Source organism: Cyprinus carpio, chromosome A16 (genome assembly GCF_018340385.1).
Source record: "Cyprinus carpio isolate SPL01 chromosome A16, ASM1834038v1, whole genome shotgun sequence".
In the NCBI taxonomy this organism is placed as follows: Eukaryota; Metazoa; Chordata; class Actinopteri; order Cypriniformes; family Cyprinidae; genus Cyprinus; species Cyprinus carpio.
The window spans coordinates 5,791,641-5,809,377 of record NC_056587.1 but is presented as its reverse complement, the minus strand read 5'-3'; the positions used below and the strand labels follow the sequence as shown (position 1 = coordinate 5,809,377).

Genomic DNA, 17,737 nt, shown 5'->3' with positions numbered 1-17,737 from the left:
CAAGATGGTTTTTGGAACATGGTAGGTGGTTTCTAGCTGGTCATGAGCAGGTGGACCATCATTGGGTCAATGAACAAACAAAACATCAAACAGCATGGTAGGTGGTCTAGTTGGTTTTTTGGAACATTCTGGAACAAGAAAGTACCACCTGGTTATACCAGTTTTAGATGGTCACGCTGTTTTTGAAACAAAGTAAATGGACACCCAGCCATGGAACAGCTTGAACCATGGAGCCTGAAACCAGTTATCATGTTCCAAAACATAGATACTATCATAAACTGAATTTTCCAACTACAGTACTTAATGACTGGATTTCTATACTTTAATATATACTTTATTTTATACTTTATTATTTTTATAACATTCAGTAGTTACTCACTTAAATGTATATTTGCACTGTTAAAGGCATCAAAGCATCTGTGTTATTTGTGTACAATTGAGTTTTTTTATATAATTTGTGTGCATTTAAATAGATTAGTCAACACAGGTATATTTGGTCCGTTATTTTATGAAACCATTTCTCATAAACAACAACAAAAAAGTCTATAAATTACAAGCAAATGCAAATACAACTGGATTAAAGTGTTTTGTTTAAATAGTGGAAAATAGAAAGTTTTCCACAGAAACAAATGAGCAATACTCTATACCGTATATTGTAATTTTTGGCTCATGAATTCCCAGAAATGCTTGTCAGTAGATGGTTGTTTTATTAGGTGTGTATACAGCTCAAGGCTTGGCACTGTTTTGACTAAGAGGGTAAGGTCAGGTCAGCAACAGAACGGTGGTCTCACTGATGTGGACCTGCTTTAGCATGATTTAAGCATCATACAAGCGAGGGCGCTATTGAGCAGTGGCCACCCATCATGTCTCATCCGCTGACATGACAAACACTTAGTGTTCCACTAGACTAGAGGATCTTCACAATCAAACTTTCATCAGGCGCTAGAAAGGAAAAGTACAAGCCAGATCATTGTGGAAAGGGTCAAATGAAGTGTATATGGAATTATTTTAGATAAATCTATCCAACATAAGTCTGTTTCCACCTAGTTTTGGGGTGTAACCATTTTCTCACAAAATTTTGAGTTTATCAAAAAGTTTTGATAAACTCAAATTTTAGTCAAAAGTTATCTTTGTTTATCATGTAATATGGGTACAACGCTGTCAGGGGGAAAAAAGTTTTTACTATAAATATTGACAAATCCAGAATTTTGAACTTATTAGCTACTTGATTCATTATTATTATTATTATTATTATTATTATTAATATGAATATATTCATATCAGACGTATTAAATTCAGAAGCAATTTAGTCACAATAGGATACATTAAAATGAAGAAAATTATTAAAAATTATTTTCATATTTATAATTATTTTTATAAGATTATTACTGTTATTAATTACTATACATTTAATAATGTCATAATTGGGATAAAATCAGATTTAAAAAAAATACATTTGTGTTAATAGTGATCAAAGTGAAAATGCTGCTATTTTAAACATTTACAATTATTACAAGCTTGAAGATGAATATTATAGCAGGATGTTTGGTTGAATTGTCCCTTTAACCCACATGGTGGTTGTAACATGAGGGGAACAAATGATGTTATATATTATGCATTTAGTGTTTGACAGTCAATTATACTGGTAAAAACAGGCAGAATTCCGGCAGACATCATTTATGTCACATAAAGCAATAACTGATAAACAGAAAGGTGAGAGACTGCTTATCGCAGATAATTTCATAAACTGTTTACTTTTAGGGAGTTTCTGGTCAGGAAAAAACACCCAAGAACAGTTCAGGAGCAGGAAAATTGTTCAGTGTAAAATGACAAGGAGGCGGAGTATGAAAAAAACTTTAAGTAGGAGATTTGACCTTTGGCTAGTGCAGCTCCTGTTCTCTCTCTCTCTTTCTCCATTAATCTCAGTCAGTCACAGGAGGTTCTCAAAGCTGATGGAAGGAGCCTCATACAACACAGAGCAGGACAGAAGCAGCTCCAAACACAGGTAAGACACATTTTATTACACATCATATTATTGAAACAACATTATTACTACAATCACAGTGTTCATTGCCATAATCAATAACTGGCAGTAAGAATTACATTTATTTTAAGTGGGCTGAATGTTTTGTATTGTAAAATAATGGCCAGTTTAAGATAGAATTGTAGAGGTTAGATATTAGATAATAAAATAATAATACCAACAATAATAATAATTATAATAATAAATGTATTGATCATTATGTATATTTATTCATATTTATGTTCTTATTAATAATTTTTACAAACATTTATCAAAAAAAAAAAAATACAAAATGTATTAGTTTTTTTTTTTTTTTTTTTTTACAGATTTTTAAGTTTTACCTCATGTCCGATTATTAAATAATTTTTTGAAGGCTTCAGTGGGGAGCTCTTGAATAGACTGGAGTATTTTTTTTTTTAAAAAACGGAAACTGGCCCTGGCAGTTTTCAGTTGGCCCAAGTAAAAAATATGTAAGAGTTGAGTCTAAGACATACGGTTCCTGTGAGAGGAGGACAGTGCAGCTCTGTTGCTGCAGTACAGTCCCTGCGCTGATAGGGGTTTGAGAGCTTTTTCCAAAAATGCAGTCTTGAGCTCAGCCAGCCTGACATACATTTGAAAGGCATGTGTTTTATTTTATTTACACAAATTTGAGCAGAGGCAAACTAACTCAGCTTTTCTCTTTTTCAGGGAAAACATCCATTATAATCACTAACACCTGTAAGATAGTTGAGGAAAATAAATATCAAAACTTTGCAATTTTGATTTAGGCTTTATTTTATCATTTCAAACCATTTATTTGAATAAAAAGACTCAACACCTTAATCCAGCATAAAATGTTAATCTCAATAGTTTTTCTCCTCATCCTAAATCTTGTGCCTACTTTTCAAGGCACACTTAGCGAGAATAAAAAAGACACTAACAAATCTAAGGACCACACTATTAGCCATAATGTTCCCAAGCTAGCAACCACAACATTAACCACCAAAGTGAAAATCCAGACTCATGCTGGTTCTTTAAAAAGTAGTAGTGCCAATCAGACTCATTCAACCACCACAAAGCCTCTTGTGGATGATGCCCAAAAACCTGTGCCTTCTCTCCAAGACACACTAAGTGCGAAGAAAAATTCTACTACTAGATCAAAAGTGAATGCCATTAATCTAAATGTTCAGAAATCAGTAACCACAATTTCAAACACCAAAATGAAAAACCAAACTCATCCCACTTCCTCAAAACCTAGCAGCAGCAGTCAGACTCCTCCATCCACTACAAAGCCTGCTGTAGATGGTGTCCAAAATACTGGGCCTACTCTTCCAGGCAAACTTAATGAAAATAAAAACTCCACTGCCAGGTCAACAGTCCATACTGGTAATCCCAATCTTCCAAATCTAGTAACTGCAGCATTAAATACCAAAATGAAAAACCAGACTCATCCGACTTCCTCAAAAACAACCAGCGTCAATCAGACTCTTCCATCCACTACAAAGCTGGTTGCTGATGAAAGCACACTTAGCGAGAAAAAAAATTATACTGTTAAGTCAACAGTCCAAACTATTCATGTTAATGTGTCAAAGACCAACACCAAATTGAAAAAACATACTCAATCTACTTCCTCGAAAACTAGCAATGTCAATCAGCTTCAAAACATTGTCCAGAAACATGTGCCTTCTCTTCAAGACCCACTTAGTGAGAAGAAAAATTCCACTGTTAAGTCAACAGCCCAAACTATTAAAGTTGCAGCTACATTATTAAAAACCAAAATGAAAGACCAAACTCAATCCACTTCCTCAACAACTAGTACAGTGAATCAGACTCTCCCATCATCTACAAAGCCTGATGTGGACACTGTCCAGAAACCTGTGCAAACTGTACAAAACACGCTTAGTGAGAAGAAAAATTCAACTACCAAGTCAGTCAACACTATAAATGTTAATGTAGAGAAGCCAACAACTAGATTATTAAAAACCAAAATGAAAGAGCAATCTCAAACTACTTCCTCAACAACTAATAGAGTGAATCAGACTCTCCCATCATCTACAAAGCCTGATGTGGACACTGTCCAGAAACCTGTGCAAACTGTACAAAATACGCTTAGTGAGAAGAAAAATTCTACTACTAAGCAAGTCAACACTATTAATCTTAAAGTTGAGAAAACAGTAACTATATTATTAAAGACCAAAATGAAAAACCAAACTCAATCTACTTCCTCAAAAAAAAGTAGCATTGATCAAACTGTTCCATCTACCTTGAAGCCTGCTGTAGATGCTGTCCAGAAACCTGTGTCTTCTTATCCAGCCTCAACTAGCGAGAAGAAAAACATTACTGCCAAGTCAGTGGGCCACACTATTCATGTTGATGCTTCAAAGCCAGTAAACACAAAAATTAAAAACCAAACTTATTCTGCTTCCTCAAAACCTAGTCGTGTTGATCAGACTCTCTCATCCACACCAAAGCCTGCTGTAGATGTCCAGAAACCTGGGCCTTCTCTTCAAGGTACACTTAGCGAGAAGAAAAGTTCTACTTCCAAGTCAACGGCTCAAACTATTAGTCATACTGTTCCCAAGCTAACTACATTAGTCAATACCAAAATGAAAAACCAGACCCATCCTACTTCCTCAGAAACTCAGATTCTCCAATCTACCTCAAAGCTTGTTGTGGATGAAAGCACAATTAGCAAGAAGAAAAATTCTACTGTCAAATCATTGTCTCAAAATATTAATGGTAATGTGTCAAAGCCATTAACTACATCATTACACACCAAAACAAAAAAACAAACTCAGTCTACTTCAAAAATTATCAGTGGCAATCACACTCTCCCATCCACCACAAAGTATGTTGTGGATGAAATCACACCTAGCAAGAAGAAAAATGTAACTGTCAAGTCAACGCACCAAACTTTTAACGTAAATGGGTCAAAACCATTAACTACATCATTAAACACCAAAATGAAATCTAAAATTCAATCGACGTCCTCAGAAATTAGCAGTGTCAATCAGACTGTTGCATCTACTGCAAAGCCTGTGGTGGATAGAATCCAGAATCCAACTAAAGACAAACCTGCAGAGAGTTCACCAGTTAAAGTAGTCATCACTGAGGGTTGTGTTCCACAGACAGAGTCTAAGACAGATGTAGGTAACGTAACCAAAGTACGAGAAACAGAGCTCAGTCTGAATCCTGGATCTCCTCTGGTTATGACTCATCACATCAACCTGGTACAAGGAGCCTGCACAGGAGGTTGTGAGACTGAGATGGCCACACTGAGAGACAGAGTTGAGTTTCTAGAGAAGGAGATGGCAGCAATTAAAAAAAATTGTAAGTAAAGTTATGCACTAACAAAGATCCTAAAATGTAGTTAACCATTACAATGACACTGGTAAATGGTAAAACAAGCATTAGCAATCTGAAATGTGTAATAACTGTTAACTGGATGAACAGGTTATAATTCACAAACTGTACCATCTATCTTTAGGTGTTCAGTGCTCCAGAGAGCAATGCCCTAAAAACTGTAGTGGCCAGGGCAAGTGTGAAGAAGGAAGATGTGTTTGTTTCCAGGGCTTCAGTGGCCCAGACTGTAGTGGCAAAACCTGCCCCTCTAACTGCAACATAAAAGGGAAGTGTGTGAAGGGAAAGTGTGTGTGTCAGACTGGTTATACAGGCCTAGACTGCAGTAAGGGTAAGTAATGCATATGAGAGTCCAACACTTATTAAACTGCAATGATAAATGGAAAGGTTCACTACAAATATGAAAATTTGGTTACCATCATTTACTCAGAAATGTTGTTCCAAACACATGATTTTCTTTCATCCATAGAACATAAAAGGAGAATTTTAGCAGAATGTCCATGCTGCTGTTTTCCATACAATGAAAGTGAATTTTGATGAGGGGCTGTCGAACTCCAAAGATAAAAAAAGCACCATCAAAGTAACATAAAAGTAGTCCATGTGATCTATATGCTATCCCTAATATTTTAAGTCCTAATGTGAGCAACAGATGGAAATTTGTGAGAAAGATAAACTATTTTTTATCATTTTAATAGTGCTTTTTATCATTTTAGAGCTTAAAAGTGCAGTCAGCAATTTCCTGTGCCAGCAATTTATTTTGTGAATATTTGCTAGTTGTCTCTCCTGTGTGTGTGTGTGCAGAACAAAAATATTGTTTGTCCATAGACCTGAATGTGCAAATAGGGGGAAATGAAGTGGATTGGATTGATCAGACAGAGCACCACAACATAGCTCTGTCAATATAGCCAATCTGCATTAAGGGGCATATACGAGAGGGAATGAGCAGAAAGAAATAGTGGAAAGACTGTAAAAAAGAGAGATAACTGAGACATTACTAAAGAAGAAAAGGTCAGAGGATTATAACTGGAAAAAGAAGGGTCACAATCAGAAAAGTAACAATAATGCAGAGACTTTTAACAGGAAAGAAATATACAGATGTCGGGAAGAGCAGGAAAATGGACACTGATTCCTTTCTTTTTGCTTGACACATGAGTAACATTGGTTTTGTGATGTTTCACAGAACCAAGATATGCAGATGTCGTAATATTAGCTATAGATACAAGACTGATTCATCCATACTTGTGTGAGCTGTCAAATGCAATAGTGGTTAGTCATTGCCTGTGTTGTGTGTTCATGAATTTGGGGGTGGAGCAATGAAGTAAGGTGTAGGGATGTGTTTGGGCAATTCAATAAATTTATTGCCATGTCAACAAGTTGATAGGAATTTGTCTTTGTACAACTCTCAGACATAAATAACCCAAAAGACAAACATCATGAGTACAAAAAAAAAAAAAAAACAGACAATGTTCACCAACAATACCCAGCAACCAGTAAGACATTAGACCAACACCCCGCAGAAAAAAGACAATACCCCTCGGCAGAGAAAGTGCACAGTGCATACAGTTAATAAAATACTGCTAGCAGTCAGTGCAGGTTCAGATATCTGATAGCCAGAGGGTAAGTGCTGTCTCTGAAATGTGATGTAGAAGTCTTAATACTCCTATATCTTCTTCCTGATGGAAGGAGATTAAAGAGATAATGAGCAGGGTGTGAGAGTGGTCCGCTATGATCTTTTTAGCCTTTCTGATTATTCATCCTAGTTATGTCCTGAGCAATTGAATGAACAAAACAGCCTATAATTTTTGATGCTCTGCATACTACTCTTTCCATCCTAGTTATGTCCTGAGCGGTTGTGTGACCGAACCAGACAAGCATGGAAAAAGTGAGCACGCTTTCAATAGTTGACCTATAAAAGTGGGTCATGGCAACTCGGCTGACTCTAAACTTTTTGAGCTGCTGCAGAAAGTGGAGTCGCTGGTGAGCTTTACTGATCTTAAAATTAGTGTTGAGCTCCCATGATAAGGATTCCTGGATTGTGGTCCCCAGGAACTGGAAGGAAGTGACCCTCTCCACCTCCACCCCATTAATGGAGAGCGTAGAGAGGGGACTAGGGGACCTTCTAAAATCCACAACCAGTTCCTTGGTTTTTGAGATGTTAAGTATCAAGTTATAGCTTTCGCACCATTTCACCAGCCCCTCCACTTCTCTGCGGTAGTCAGACTCATCTCCATTAGTAATAAGACCAACTACAGAGGTATCGTCAGCAAACTTAAACAACAAAACTGAACTGGTGTGTGATTGACAGAATTGTGTGTATAAAGAGTACAGAAGTGGGGAAAGGACGCAGCCCTGAGGAGCTCCATTGTTCAGAAACTTTGACTGTGAGACGTAATCACCCATTTTAACCACCTGCTTCCTATCGCATAGAAAGTTAAAAATCCATTTGCAAAGTGATGTACTAACACCTAGCTCCTGTAAAGTGTTAATTAGCTTCACAGGAACAATGGTGTTGAACGCAGAGCTAAAATCCACAAAGAGGACACGTACATATGTAGATTTTAACTCCAGATGTTGAAGAATAGAATGCAAACAGAGTGAAACTGCATCATCAACACTCCTATTTGCTCTATAAGCAAATTGATGGGGGTCAAGTGAAATACTGAACAGGTGTTTACATATCAAACGCTCAAACACTTTCATAATGACAGAAGTTAAGGCCACAGGCCTATAATCATTCAGACACGAGATTCTATTTTTCTTTGGAACTAGAATGATCACAGCAGATTTAAAACAAGCAGGCACAATACCAAGTTGAAGAGACCAGTTAAAGATGAAAGTGAGGACAGATGTTAATTGATCAGCACAGTGTCTTAAAGTGGCAGTCATTACACCGTCAGGCCCCGCCGCCTTCCTGATGTTCTGCTGACGGAGCAAGATTCTTACATCATGCTCAGAGATAGTGGGTGGAGGGACACCCTGATGCAGGTGATTTCCACTATCAAAAGGGGGGGGGGGGGGGGGGGGGGGCTGTGATTTCCACTATCAAAAACGACAGTAGAAGTCATTAAGCCTCCCAGGAAGAGAGGGGTCACTGACTGGAGCATGATGTTTGATCCTATAGTCAGTAATGTCCTGCAGCCCACGCCAGACACCTTTGATGTCATTTGCATGTAATTTATTTTCAAGCTTAGCTTTATAGGAAGCCTTGGATTTCAACACAGCTCGCTGAAATTCATATTTCAGTAATTTGTATTGTACCATATCACCACTCTTAAAAGCAGCCTGTTTTTTCTTACATAGCATTCTCACTACATTATTAAACCAGGGCTTACTGTTATTAAAGACATGGACATCTCTTGTAGGAATACAAACACTCTCACAAAATTGAATATAGGATGTGACGGTATCAGTAAAGATGTTAATATCCTGACCATCAGACAAAAAATTACTCCATACTGTGGAGTCTAAGCAGTCCTGTAATGTGTCTATGGCTTGTGGGGACCATTTCCTAAAAAGTTTAACAGTTGGTTTCGCCACTTTAAGTTTCTGGCGATATTTTGGTATAAGAAAAATAGTGTTGCGGTCGGACTCACCCAAAGGGGCCCTGGCTACAGCATGATATGCCTCAGAAATAGGAGAATAGCATTGATCCAGTGTTTTATCCTTCCTGGTAGCGATCTGGATTTGGGGTTTGTATCTGGGGAGTGCCTTCCTCAAGGAGACATGGTTAAAAATCACCCAGCACAAACATGGCAGCGTCGGGATTGTTGTTTTCAACCTCCGTGATATTATCTACAAGTTGCTGCAGAGCAGCCGGAGCAGAGGCATCCGGGGGAATATAAATAACCATCAGGACAACAGAAGAAAACTCTCGAGGCAAGTAGAAGGGCTTACATATCACAGTGAGAGACTCCAACTCTGGAGAGCAGGTTTGTGACAAGTTTTTGCAATCCGAACACCAGTTACTATTGATGTAGCAGCCAACCCCACCTCCACGTAATTTTTGTGAGCACGCCGTGCGGTCTGCACGGTGTAGAGAAAAGCCTCCTAGTTGTAACATGGAGTCCGGGAAACTTTCAATCAACCAGGTCTCAGACAGGCAGATAGCGGCGGCGTCCCTGAAATCTCTCTGTGTACGAATGAGCATAAAAAGTTCATCCATTTTGTTTGCCAGGGAGCGGACATTGGAAAGAATCAGACTAGGTAGAGCTGGGCGGTAGATGCGACGCCTAAGCCGGACAAGAGCGCCACCCCTCACACCCCGCTTCCGAGTCTTCCAGCGTTGTTTAAGCCGCTCCTTTTGTAGTTGGCAATCCGGCGGTAGATCGGGCAGGAAAACGGGCATGCTGTCCCGAATATATAGTAATGCAGATCTGTCATACTGAACAATACCAAGGCTGGGTTCTAGGAACGTGCAGGACAACACCAAACAAACAACCAAAACAGAGAGTAGTACCGAGTCGCCATTAAACGGCGCCATCTTTAGGGATGTGTTTGGGTGTTTTTGCCGTTTTATTATAATAGGACAGTATGTAGACAGGAAATGAAGTCAGAGAGGGGACGGGATCTGGAAAGGTCCACAAGGCGGGACTCAAACTCAGGATGCCCGAAGCACAATGGTGCAAAATATCAGTGAAGCTGATCACGAGGCTATTGACACTGACAGGAAACGATTTCAAATATCAACAGTGTTTCTCAGAAATCGCTTACTGAACCTTTAACAGACCCTGGTCCCAAGCCATTTTCATTGTGAGTAAAAGAGCAGCAGGAACATTTTGCTAAATGTTTCATGATGTGTTTCATTTTGGGCTGATCTGTCCAATAAAGAATGTATTTAAGTGCCTCTCTAAATGATTTCCCCAGCTGTTGACAAGCAGATCACAGTCACTGCTGAAACTGTGACTATGAAGATACCCACTGCCAAAACGGATACAAAACCTGTGAAAGCAAAGCCAGACAAGATCGTATTCGTGAAAAAGACAGACACAAAGGACCCAAAGAAAAACACCACAGCCAAGCCAACAGTGTATCCAAGTCCAACCGTGTCTCCAGGTAAAGTCCAGTCCAATATCACAAAGAGAGACAAGGTTATTAAGACTATTGGGCAAGTTCTGCTAAATCGTGAAGGCAAAAGACGTCAAGAGCAATCTAAAGAGGCCACAACAACAATCATAAAACTGGACAAACAATCACAAACTGATCTCACTGACAAGTCCAAGAGAAATACTCTTAAAGATGAGCCTGTCTATCAGAATGTGACTCAAATATCTGTGAAGAAGGTTAATGGAACCTCCAAAATTCTAGAGAATGGGTTTAAAGGCACCAAAGAATCATCTAATGCAACTATGTCCAAGACAAAGGTCACTATGAGAACTGCAGGTGATAGAGCGAAAGAAAGCAGGGCTATTAATGTTACATCTACTGAAAAAGACAAGCAGCTATTGGACATCAATGTTACAACAGCTCTCCAAGCAGAGAAGTCGTCTGATAAGCATGTAAATGGGACAAATTTTGAATCCAAAACTCATACAAAGCATTTTAACAAAACTATCAGCAGATTATCAGTTATTGGATCAGTTGAGGTTCATAATATCACTTCTACCGGGTTCATTATGTCTTGGGAAGCTCCTCGAGACATGTACAGGAACTTCACTATAACAAGAAGGGAAATCAGAGGAGGAAATGAAGATTCTGAGAAAATTCAGGATGGAGCAGTGGGTGAAAATGTAACAGAATTCCAAAGTCCCAGTTTAAACAGAACATCAACTATAGTCCAAAGTAGCAAACTTGAGGGAAGGACTGTGAAAAAGTTCTCCCAAGTTCTTGCTGGTACAACACGGTCGTATTATTTCAAAGGCCTTCAACCTCAAACGCAGTACTTGGTTTCGTTGTTTGGCTCTGGTCTTGGAGTACGATCCAAAATTCACCGCCTTACATTATCCACAGGTAGGTTTCCCATACTTCCTGCTTTGGTTCACTGCAATAAACACCGGTGAACAGCATTTACTTTTTGAGATTTTTTTTTTTATTTGTGTTGTACAACTTCTGCATTAGATTTCACCCCCTTACCATTTTTTTCCAGGCCCTGAGCCACCCACTGACTTGATGTTCAGCAACATAACAGAGACTTCCTTCTCAGTATCCTGGACAAAACCTAAAAGCATAGTCGCAGAATTTAAAGTCACATACACCAACACTGTTACTGGTACTGTAAATGTCTTTGAGTTATCCTGCTTTTCTGCTATGACTATTAAGTGCTACTATGTGCACCCTCACTGATGTGTCACAACACATAATGATTTTACAATGCTTTACTCTTTTATACTGCAGGCGAGAGTGGCTCCATGTCAGTTGACTCCCAGCTGTCCAATGTTCTCCTGTCTAAGCTCTCTGCTGGCTCCAATTATGACATTACCGTGACCTCAGTTCTGGAGACACTCGAAAGCGAGCCAATCACAGCCTCCGTCACTACAGGTGTGAACAATGCTTACTTGTTTTTTGTTTCTTTTCACTTGATGTTATGGTTGATGTTGATACTGATTTTGCAGTCACTAATGTCTCTTTCACATTTCTTTAAATCAGTGCCGGATTCTCCTACTGAACTAAAGGTGTTAAACATCACAGACACTAAAGTTCTGCTGGTATGGAAGCCATCACAAGCTAAAGTGGACAGCTATATACTCAGTTATGGGACTACAAAATGTAAGGCTTATTAAATGGCTGGTTTTACACTAAACCATCATGACTTATTCAAATTTGTTTCATTCATTTTTTGTTGTTTTCTTGTTTTTTTTTTTTCTTTGCTTTCTAGCTCCTAATGTGACTATCACAGTGACATTATCTGGCAATACTATGGAGCATCAACTCAGAGGGCTCCATAGATCTTCTTTATACATGGTGAAAATCACAAGTCAAGTCAACCGGCTCCAGAGTAGCCCAGTCTCCACAACCTTCACAACAGGAAGTGGTGCGTAATCTGTCACAATTCTGTTTACTCGCCCTCAAGTAAACTACATTACACAAAAGCACTATACAGTAGAAGTAACCTTAAAGTCATTTTAAAAGATTGTCATGTTGTGACTGAAAATCACTAAATGGTCAATATTAAAATTCAAAATCATTTTGTCTAATCAAAAAATAAATAAATAAATAAATAAATAAATGAAATGCTACAAGTAAAATAATTTAATGTACAATATAAAATGTAGACATTTATTTAAAATTTTGCTAAACATATTTAAAGGTGGTATTAAAGAATCAGTGCTTAACTTTGTTGTCATCTAACACTCACTCAATTTATTTAAATGTAAAAATAGCATGCACAATTAAACACCCAATATCAGCCAATTATGATAAAATACAAAAATCTGTAACGTCACCCGCTATGCTTAGTTTAACTTATACAGTCACAGTTGGTACGACTAAATCATGTAATGAAGAGACCAACTGAGATTATTCATCACTGAAAATTACAGTAGTTTAGCATCCTCTACAGAATCTGCCATATCTTGTTTTTATTCTTTTTTTTTGCCTATTTTCCAGGAGTGAAACTTCAGGTCGTGACTCCTGATGAGGTGACCTTTCACTCAGCTGTTATTTCATGGAGGGCTCCCCGTGTGGCTTTCAAAAGTTATAAGCTCACATACCAGCTGAGTGAGGAAGTCAAGGTGAACATATCAATAACTCAATAGCACCTGAGACAAATTTAGCAGCCTTCCCACAATTTTCACTGAACCCTGCTTTGTATTAACAGGAGGTGATTTTAAATCCATCTGTGACATGTTATGAGCTGACTGGACTGGTAGCCTTTTCAGACTATACTGTAAAAATAGAGGGAGAAAGAGATGGACAGTACATGAGTTTTGTCTCGGCTGAGTTTACCACTTGTGTGTAATGTTCTGTGTCATTACGTCATCATTTTCACCCCTAGTTGCGTTCCATCTTTCAGAGATTTGATTTTCTTCATTCTTGCACTGTAGCCCAGCTCCCGCACCCATTCCCCACAGACTGCTCAGAGGTACAGGTCAACGGGATGAAAGAGTCTGGAGAAGCTGAGATCTACCCTGAAGGGAAGGATGGAGAGCCAGTCCGGGTCTACTGTGACATGGAGACTGATGGAGGAGGCTGGACAGTAAGAAACAAAAGCCCAGATTCATACCCATAATACACCCACAATTGTCCCCATGAAATTGTTGTTGGATCATGAGCTATTACATTTCTATATCTTTTTTAAAACAATGGCCTCAGTTTATGTCACAGCCTTGACACTCTGTAGTGCAGGCTTATGGGGTGCCAAGCACAATCTGCCTTTTAATTTCCAAAAATATACTTAATTTCAAACTGAATGTAATGTTTTAGAACACATAATTGCATGTTAATTGTATTTTAATTTAGTATAGTTTAAGTGTGTACTTTGAAATTAAATGCAATTAGTTGAACATTTAGATGTAACTTCATAATTGTATCTTTTAATATGTTAGTTTGTTTATACTTAATGCAATTAGTTGAACATTTATATGTAATTTCATAATTATTTCTATTAATGTGCTATCTGAAATATTGTTAAAGTGTTCTGCCGATTGCACTGGTAAACTAAAATATACCTAAATGGAATTTCTATTGAAACTTGTATGTCATGTATTTAAATGTATATGTAATCACACATTTGCAATGAAATTGGTATTTAGTAAATGTATAACATATTCACTTGAAATGTAATATTGAATAACACACTATTGTTCAAATATAATCAACTACTTTACATGTGCTTTTGCACGTTAATCAAAATAATTGTGTCAGGACCACTATCATCAAACATGACTGACAATAAGCACACAGTTTGGATTGGCAGTATGGTTCTGTTCTGGGCAAAAACTCTGTGCCCATCCATGTAGCCTAGCATGGATAAGAGCAGGGAAAGCAGTGATAACCCTCTTAGAGTAAACAGAAAAGACCCAATATAACAAATACCATTAATGTTCTTAATGACAATTTAATATAACAACATAATTCAAGATAAAAGACTCTGATTCAACAAGGAATATCAGAAGGCCAAGTCCTGACTATGGACAAAGGGAGAATAATACTAAATAGAAATTAAATACACTGTGATCAGCATCATAAAACTGCAGATTGATACTTAATGAACCTTATATTTATGGGTGCTGCAATAGACGTTGTATTACTATAGCAAGACATGGAATAACTGACAGTCACACTAGGTTTAGACAAACTTGACTGCCATGACCTGCTAGAACTAACGCTATGCTTAAAAGATAATAAATAATGATTTGCAAGTAAAATAAAGCTTTTACATTTTTACACTTCTTAATATACATTTGACATTTTTACAAAGTGCAAGTGTGTTAAGAAACATGAAAGTGTACTCCCTTTAGGTACAATTAAGTGTTCTTTTATTTTATTAATATTATATTATCTGCAAGTACATTTTTTAAAATATAGTACATTACAATTGCACATTCAATACAGTTAAGTGCACTTCTTTTTCACGAATACTCTCTATGTGTATTTTGTAAAACAAAAGTTGTATTTTGTGCACAAAATTCTAAAGCACAAACTGATTTCACAAAATGAACAAGTTCCAAATATTTATTTATTTATTTTTTTTGGACATGTGACTAAAGATATTTAACACTGTATGTTTTTCTGGATTTGAGTAAGACTTTGCTGTTTTACAAATGCAGGTATTCCAGAGGAGAATGGATGGATCTACTGATTTCTTCAGGAGCTGGAGAGACTACAGTAAAGGCTTTGGTCTCCTGAGTGGGGAATTCTGGCTGGGTGAGATTTATCACAGTTATAAAATTACTGTAAACTATTATTATAAAACCATTAAAATAATATCATATTAAAAGTTGCAGGGACTTTAAATTACATTCTTGCACCCTCTATATATATCCCAGGTCCCCATCTAAATAATATCAGTTTAACAGTTGCAGGGACTTTAAATTACATTCTTGCACCCTCTCTCCACAGGAAATGACATCCTTCACACTCTTACCAGTCGTACACCAATGAGCCTGCGGATTGACCTGCGTTCAGGAAATGACACAGCCTTTGCTCATTATGCCAACTTCAACATTAGCTCAGAGGCTAACCACTATGTAATTGAGCTGTCTGGATACTTTGGCACTGCTGGTAAGAGAAATGATTAGACTTTGTATGGAATAAGCCGTTTTTGTTTTAAGAGAGACAATCTGACTCTCTATATTTTGTCTTTTTTTCAGGTGATTCCATGAAATATCACAATGGCCGTCCATTCTCCACCATAGACAAAGACCCAAACATACTTAGCATTCACTGCGCTAAGGCCTACATGGGAGGCTGGTGGTATAAAAATTGCTACAAGGCAAACCTCAACGGCCTCTATGACTCTTATTTAGACAACAAGGTACTGCATCAGCAAACAGTATGACTTTTTAATCTTCTTAGGTTTAAAGTATAATGTTATTGTTAAGACCGTCAAACTATAGACATTATAGAGACACCAATGGGTCTTTTTTTTCTTCTTGTCTCTCAGGGTGTGGTGTGGATAGACTGGAAGGGTAAAGATGCATCCCTCCCATTTACTGAGATGAAGCTTCGACCCTCCTATATCAGTCAAACGATCCTGACAAACCCCAACAGCCCAAGGTTAAATCTACAGAGTAAATAGTGCATATAGTGCAAATACGCTGTACAAACTTCTACACACTGCTGCTTCAGTACTGTATATAGGTTAACAACATACACACAAAGTAAAGTAAATATGCAAACAACTTCCAACCGATCACAGCAACTTTTGTAGGTTAATATAAAGTTGTTGTTTTTTTTATGTTATTGACTTTATGCATGTGTCAATGTACTTGTGTTAATGAAGGTCCATCATTGATATTAACATTCCCACTAACTGCACAGTCTACTATTGGTACTATTTTTTTAATCCTTTCATATGACTGGTTTAGAGTTCCTCTCTATGAAATTGTTTTCATTTTGATGTTTTAAGATATGTAAACAAAATCAATAAAACAAAGTACTAACCAGTCCTGGATTCAGAAGTGAGCTTTGTGTATTATTTTGAATATTTCTTCACATATTTATTATTTTATTGTATCTTTTTGGTATTGCATTTATATACATTTATATAATATAATATTATTTATAATTGATTAAATCCAGAATTAAAGGCAAATAACTTTATGGAAGTATTTGCATGTGTCAAGCTGACAGATTTACGTTAATATCTGTATAATGATTCTATGCATTAGTGCACATGAACCCATCAGTGCATTATTACAGCGTAACTTTGCTTTACAGGCAAATCCTTTTACAAATATCCAAATTTGGCTAAAATGGCAGTTGAAGCAGACTGGTTTAACAGTAAAGCCATTCCTGTGCAGAGCTGAAGGCTTAGATTGTGGTTTGGCTAGACAAGATTCCACCATACCTGACACTTTACTTCTTTGATTGGTTTTTCAGGGTGGTACAGTAACTGTTTTTCACTATATTCCTGAGCTTATGCTGAATCACTGCTTTATTTGCAATGAATGGGGTCTTTCCATCCAACGCCATATCCATATCACCCTGCAGCCCAAGACTGGTCACCCACTGAAGCTAAGAAGGGTTGAGCCTGGTCAGTACCTGGATGGGAGACCTCCTGGGAAAACTAGGTTGCTGTTGGAAGAGGCGTTAGTGAGGCCAGCAGGGGGTGCTCACCCTGTGGTCTGTGTGGGTCCTAATGCCCCAGTATAGTATAGTGAATTGTAGCTCATATTGCACCCCCAGTATAACGACGGGGACATATACTGTCAAAAAAGCACCATCTTTCGGATGAGACTTTAAACCGAGGTCCTGACTCTCTGTGGTCATTAAAAATCCCATGCCACTTCTTGTAAAGAGTAGGGGTGTAACCCCGGTGTCCTGGCCAAATTCCCTCCACTGGCCCTTGTCATTCATGGTGTCCTAATAATCCCCATCCACTTGAATGGCGCTATGACTCTCTCTTCTCTCCACCTGTTGCTGGTGTGTGGTGAGTGCACTGGCGCCGTTGTACTGTGACTGCCATTGCATCATCCCAGTGGTGGTTGAGGAGAGACCCCCCAATATGATTGTAAAGCGCTTTGGGTGTACAACAATACACAATAAAGTGCTATATAAATGCATAATTCATTCATTCATTGCTAAATTTATCAGCATGGAATAAATCAGAATGGAACTAAGCAGTAAACGTTATACAATAGCATGCACTGTAACTTAGTGTTAGAGTTCACTATTTATAAGCACTTTTAGTCAAAAATAAGATGTTGTTTTTTTAACTAAATAGAAACTTTGTTGGTCATAAGCCAAGGGGCATTTGGTAACCTTTAATATCATTTA

General features: G+C 37.7%; 1 protein-coding gene across 2 annotated transcripts; it reads left to right on the top strand.

Annotated features, from left to right (window-relative positions):
- The first annotated feature begins 1,365 nt into the window (after positions 1-1,365).
- Positions 1,366-16,399, top strand: tnxba (tenascin XBa). 2 transcript variants are annotated; one of them, XM_042772209.1, is made up of 15 exons: positions 1,366-2,005; positions 2,711-5,332; positions 5,490-5,693; positions 10,226-11,308; positions 11,445-11,567; positions 11,693-11,836; positions 11,945-12,064; positions 12,174-12,329; positions 12,905-13,029; positions 13,116-13,248; positions 13,342-13,493; positions 15,067-15,163; positions 15,359-15,520; positions 15,610-15,773; positions 15,903-16,399. In XM_042772209.1, the coding sequence occupies exons 2-15, from the start codon at positions 2,857-2,859 to the stop codon at positions 16,035-16,037; spliced, it is 5,274 nt and encodes a 1,757-aa protein (XP_042628143.1). In that variant the 5' UTR covers positions 1,366-2,005; positions 2,711-2,856; the 3' UTR covers positions 16,038-16,399. The 2 variants fall into 2 exon arrangements, with proteins under 2 accessions (XP_042628143.1, XP_018928533.1); XM_019072988.2 differs by lacking the exons at positions 1,366-2,005; positions 2,711-5,332 and having other exon boundaries at positions 5,368-5,693.
- Positions 16,400-17,737: the final 1,338 nt, after the last annotated feature.

Excerpts from the sequence above, each read along its gene's own strand:
- tnxba (XM_042772209.1), top strand. The coding sequence starts at position 2,857 with ATGTTAATCTCAATAGTTTTTCTCCTCATCCTAAATCTTGTGCCTACT. Across the intron at positions 12,330-12,904 it reads AACCTTCACAACAGGAAGTG|GAGTGAAACTTCAGGTCGTG; the intron begins GTGCGTAATCTG and ends CCTATTTTCCAG. Across the intron at positions 13,030-13,115 it reads AGCTGAGTGAGGAAGTCAAG|GAGGTGATTTTAAATCCATC; the intron begins GTGAACATATCA and ends TTGTATTAACAG.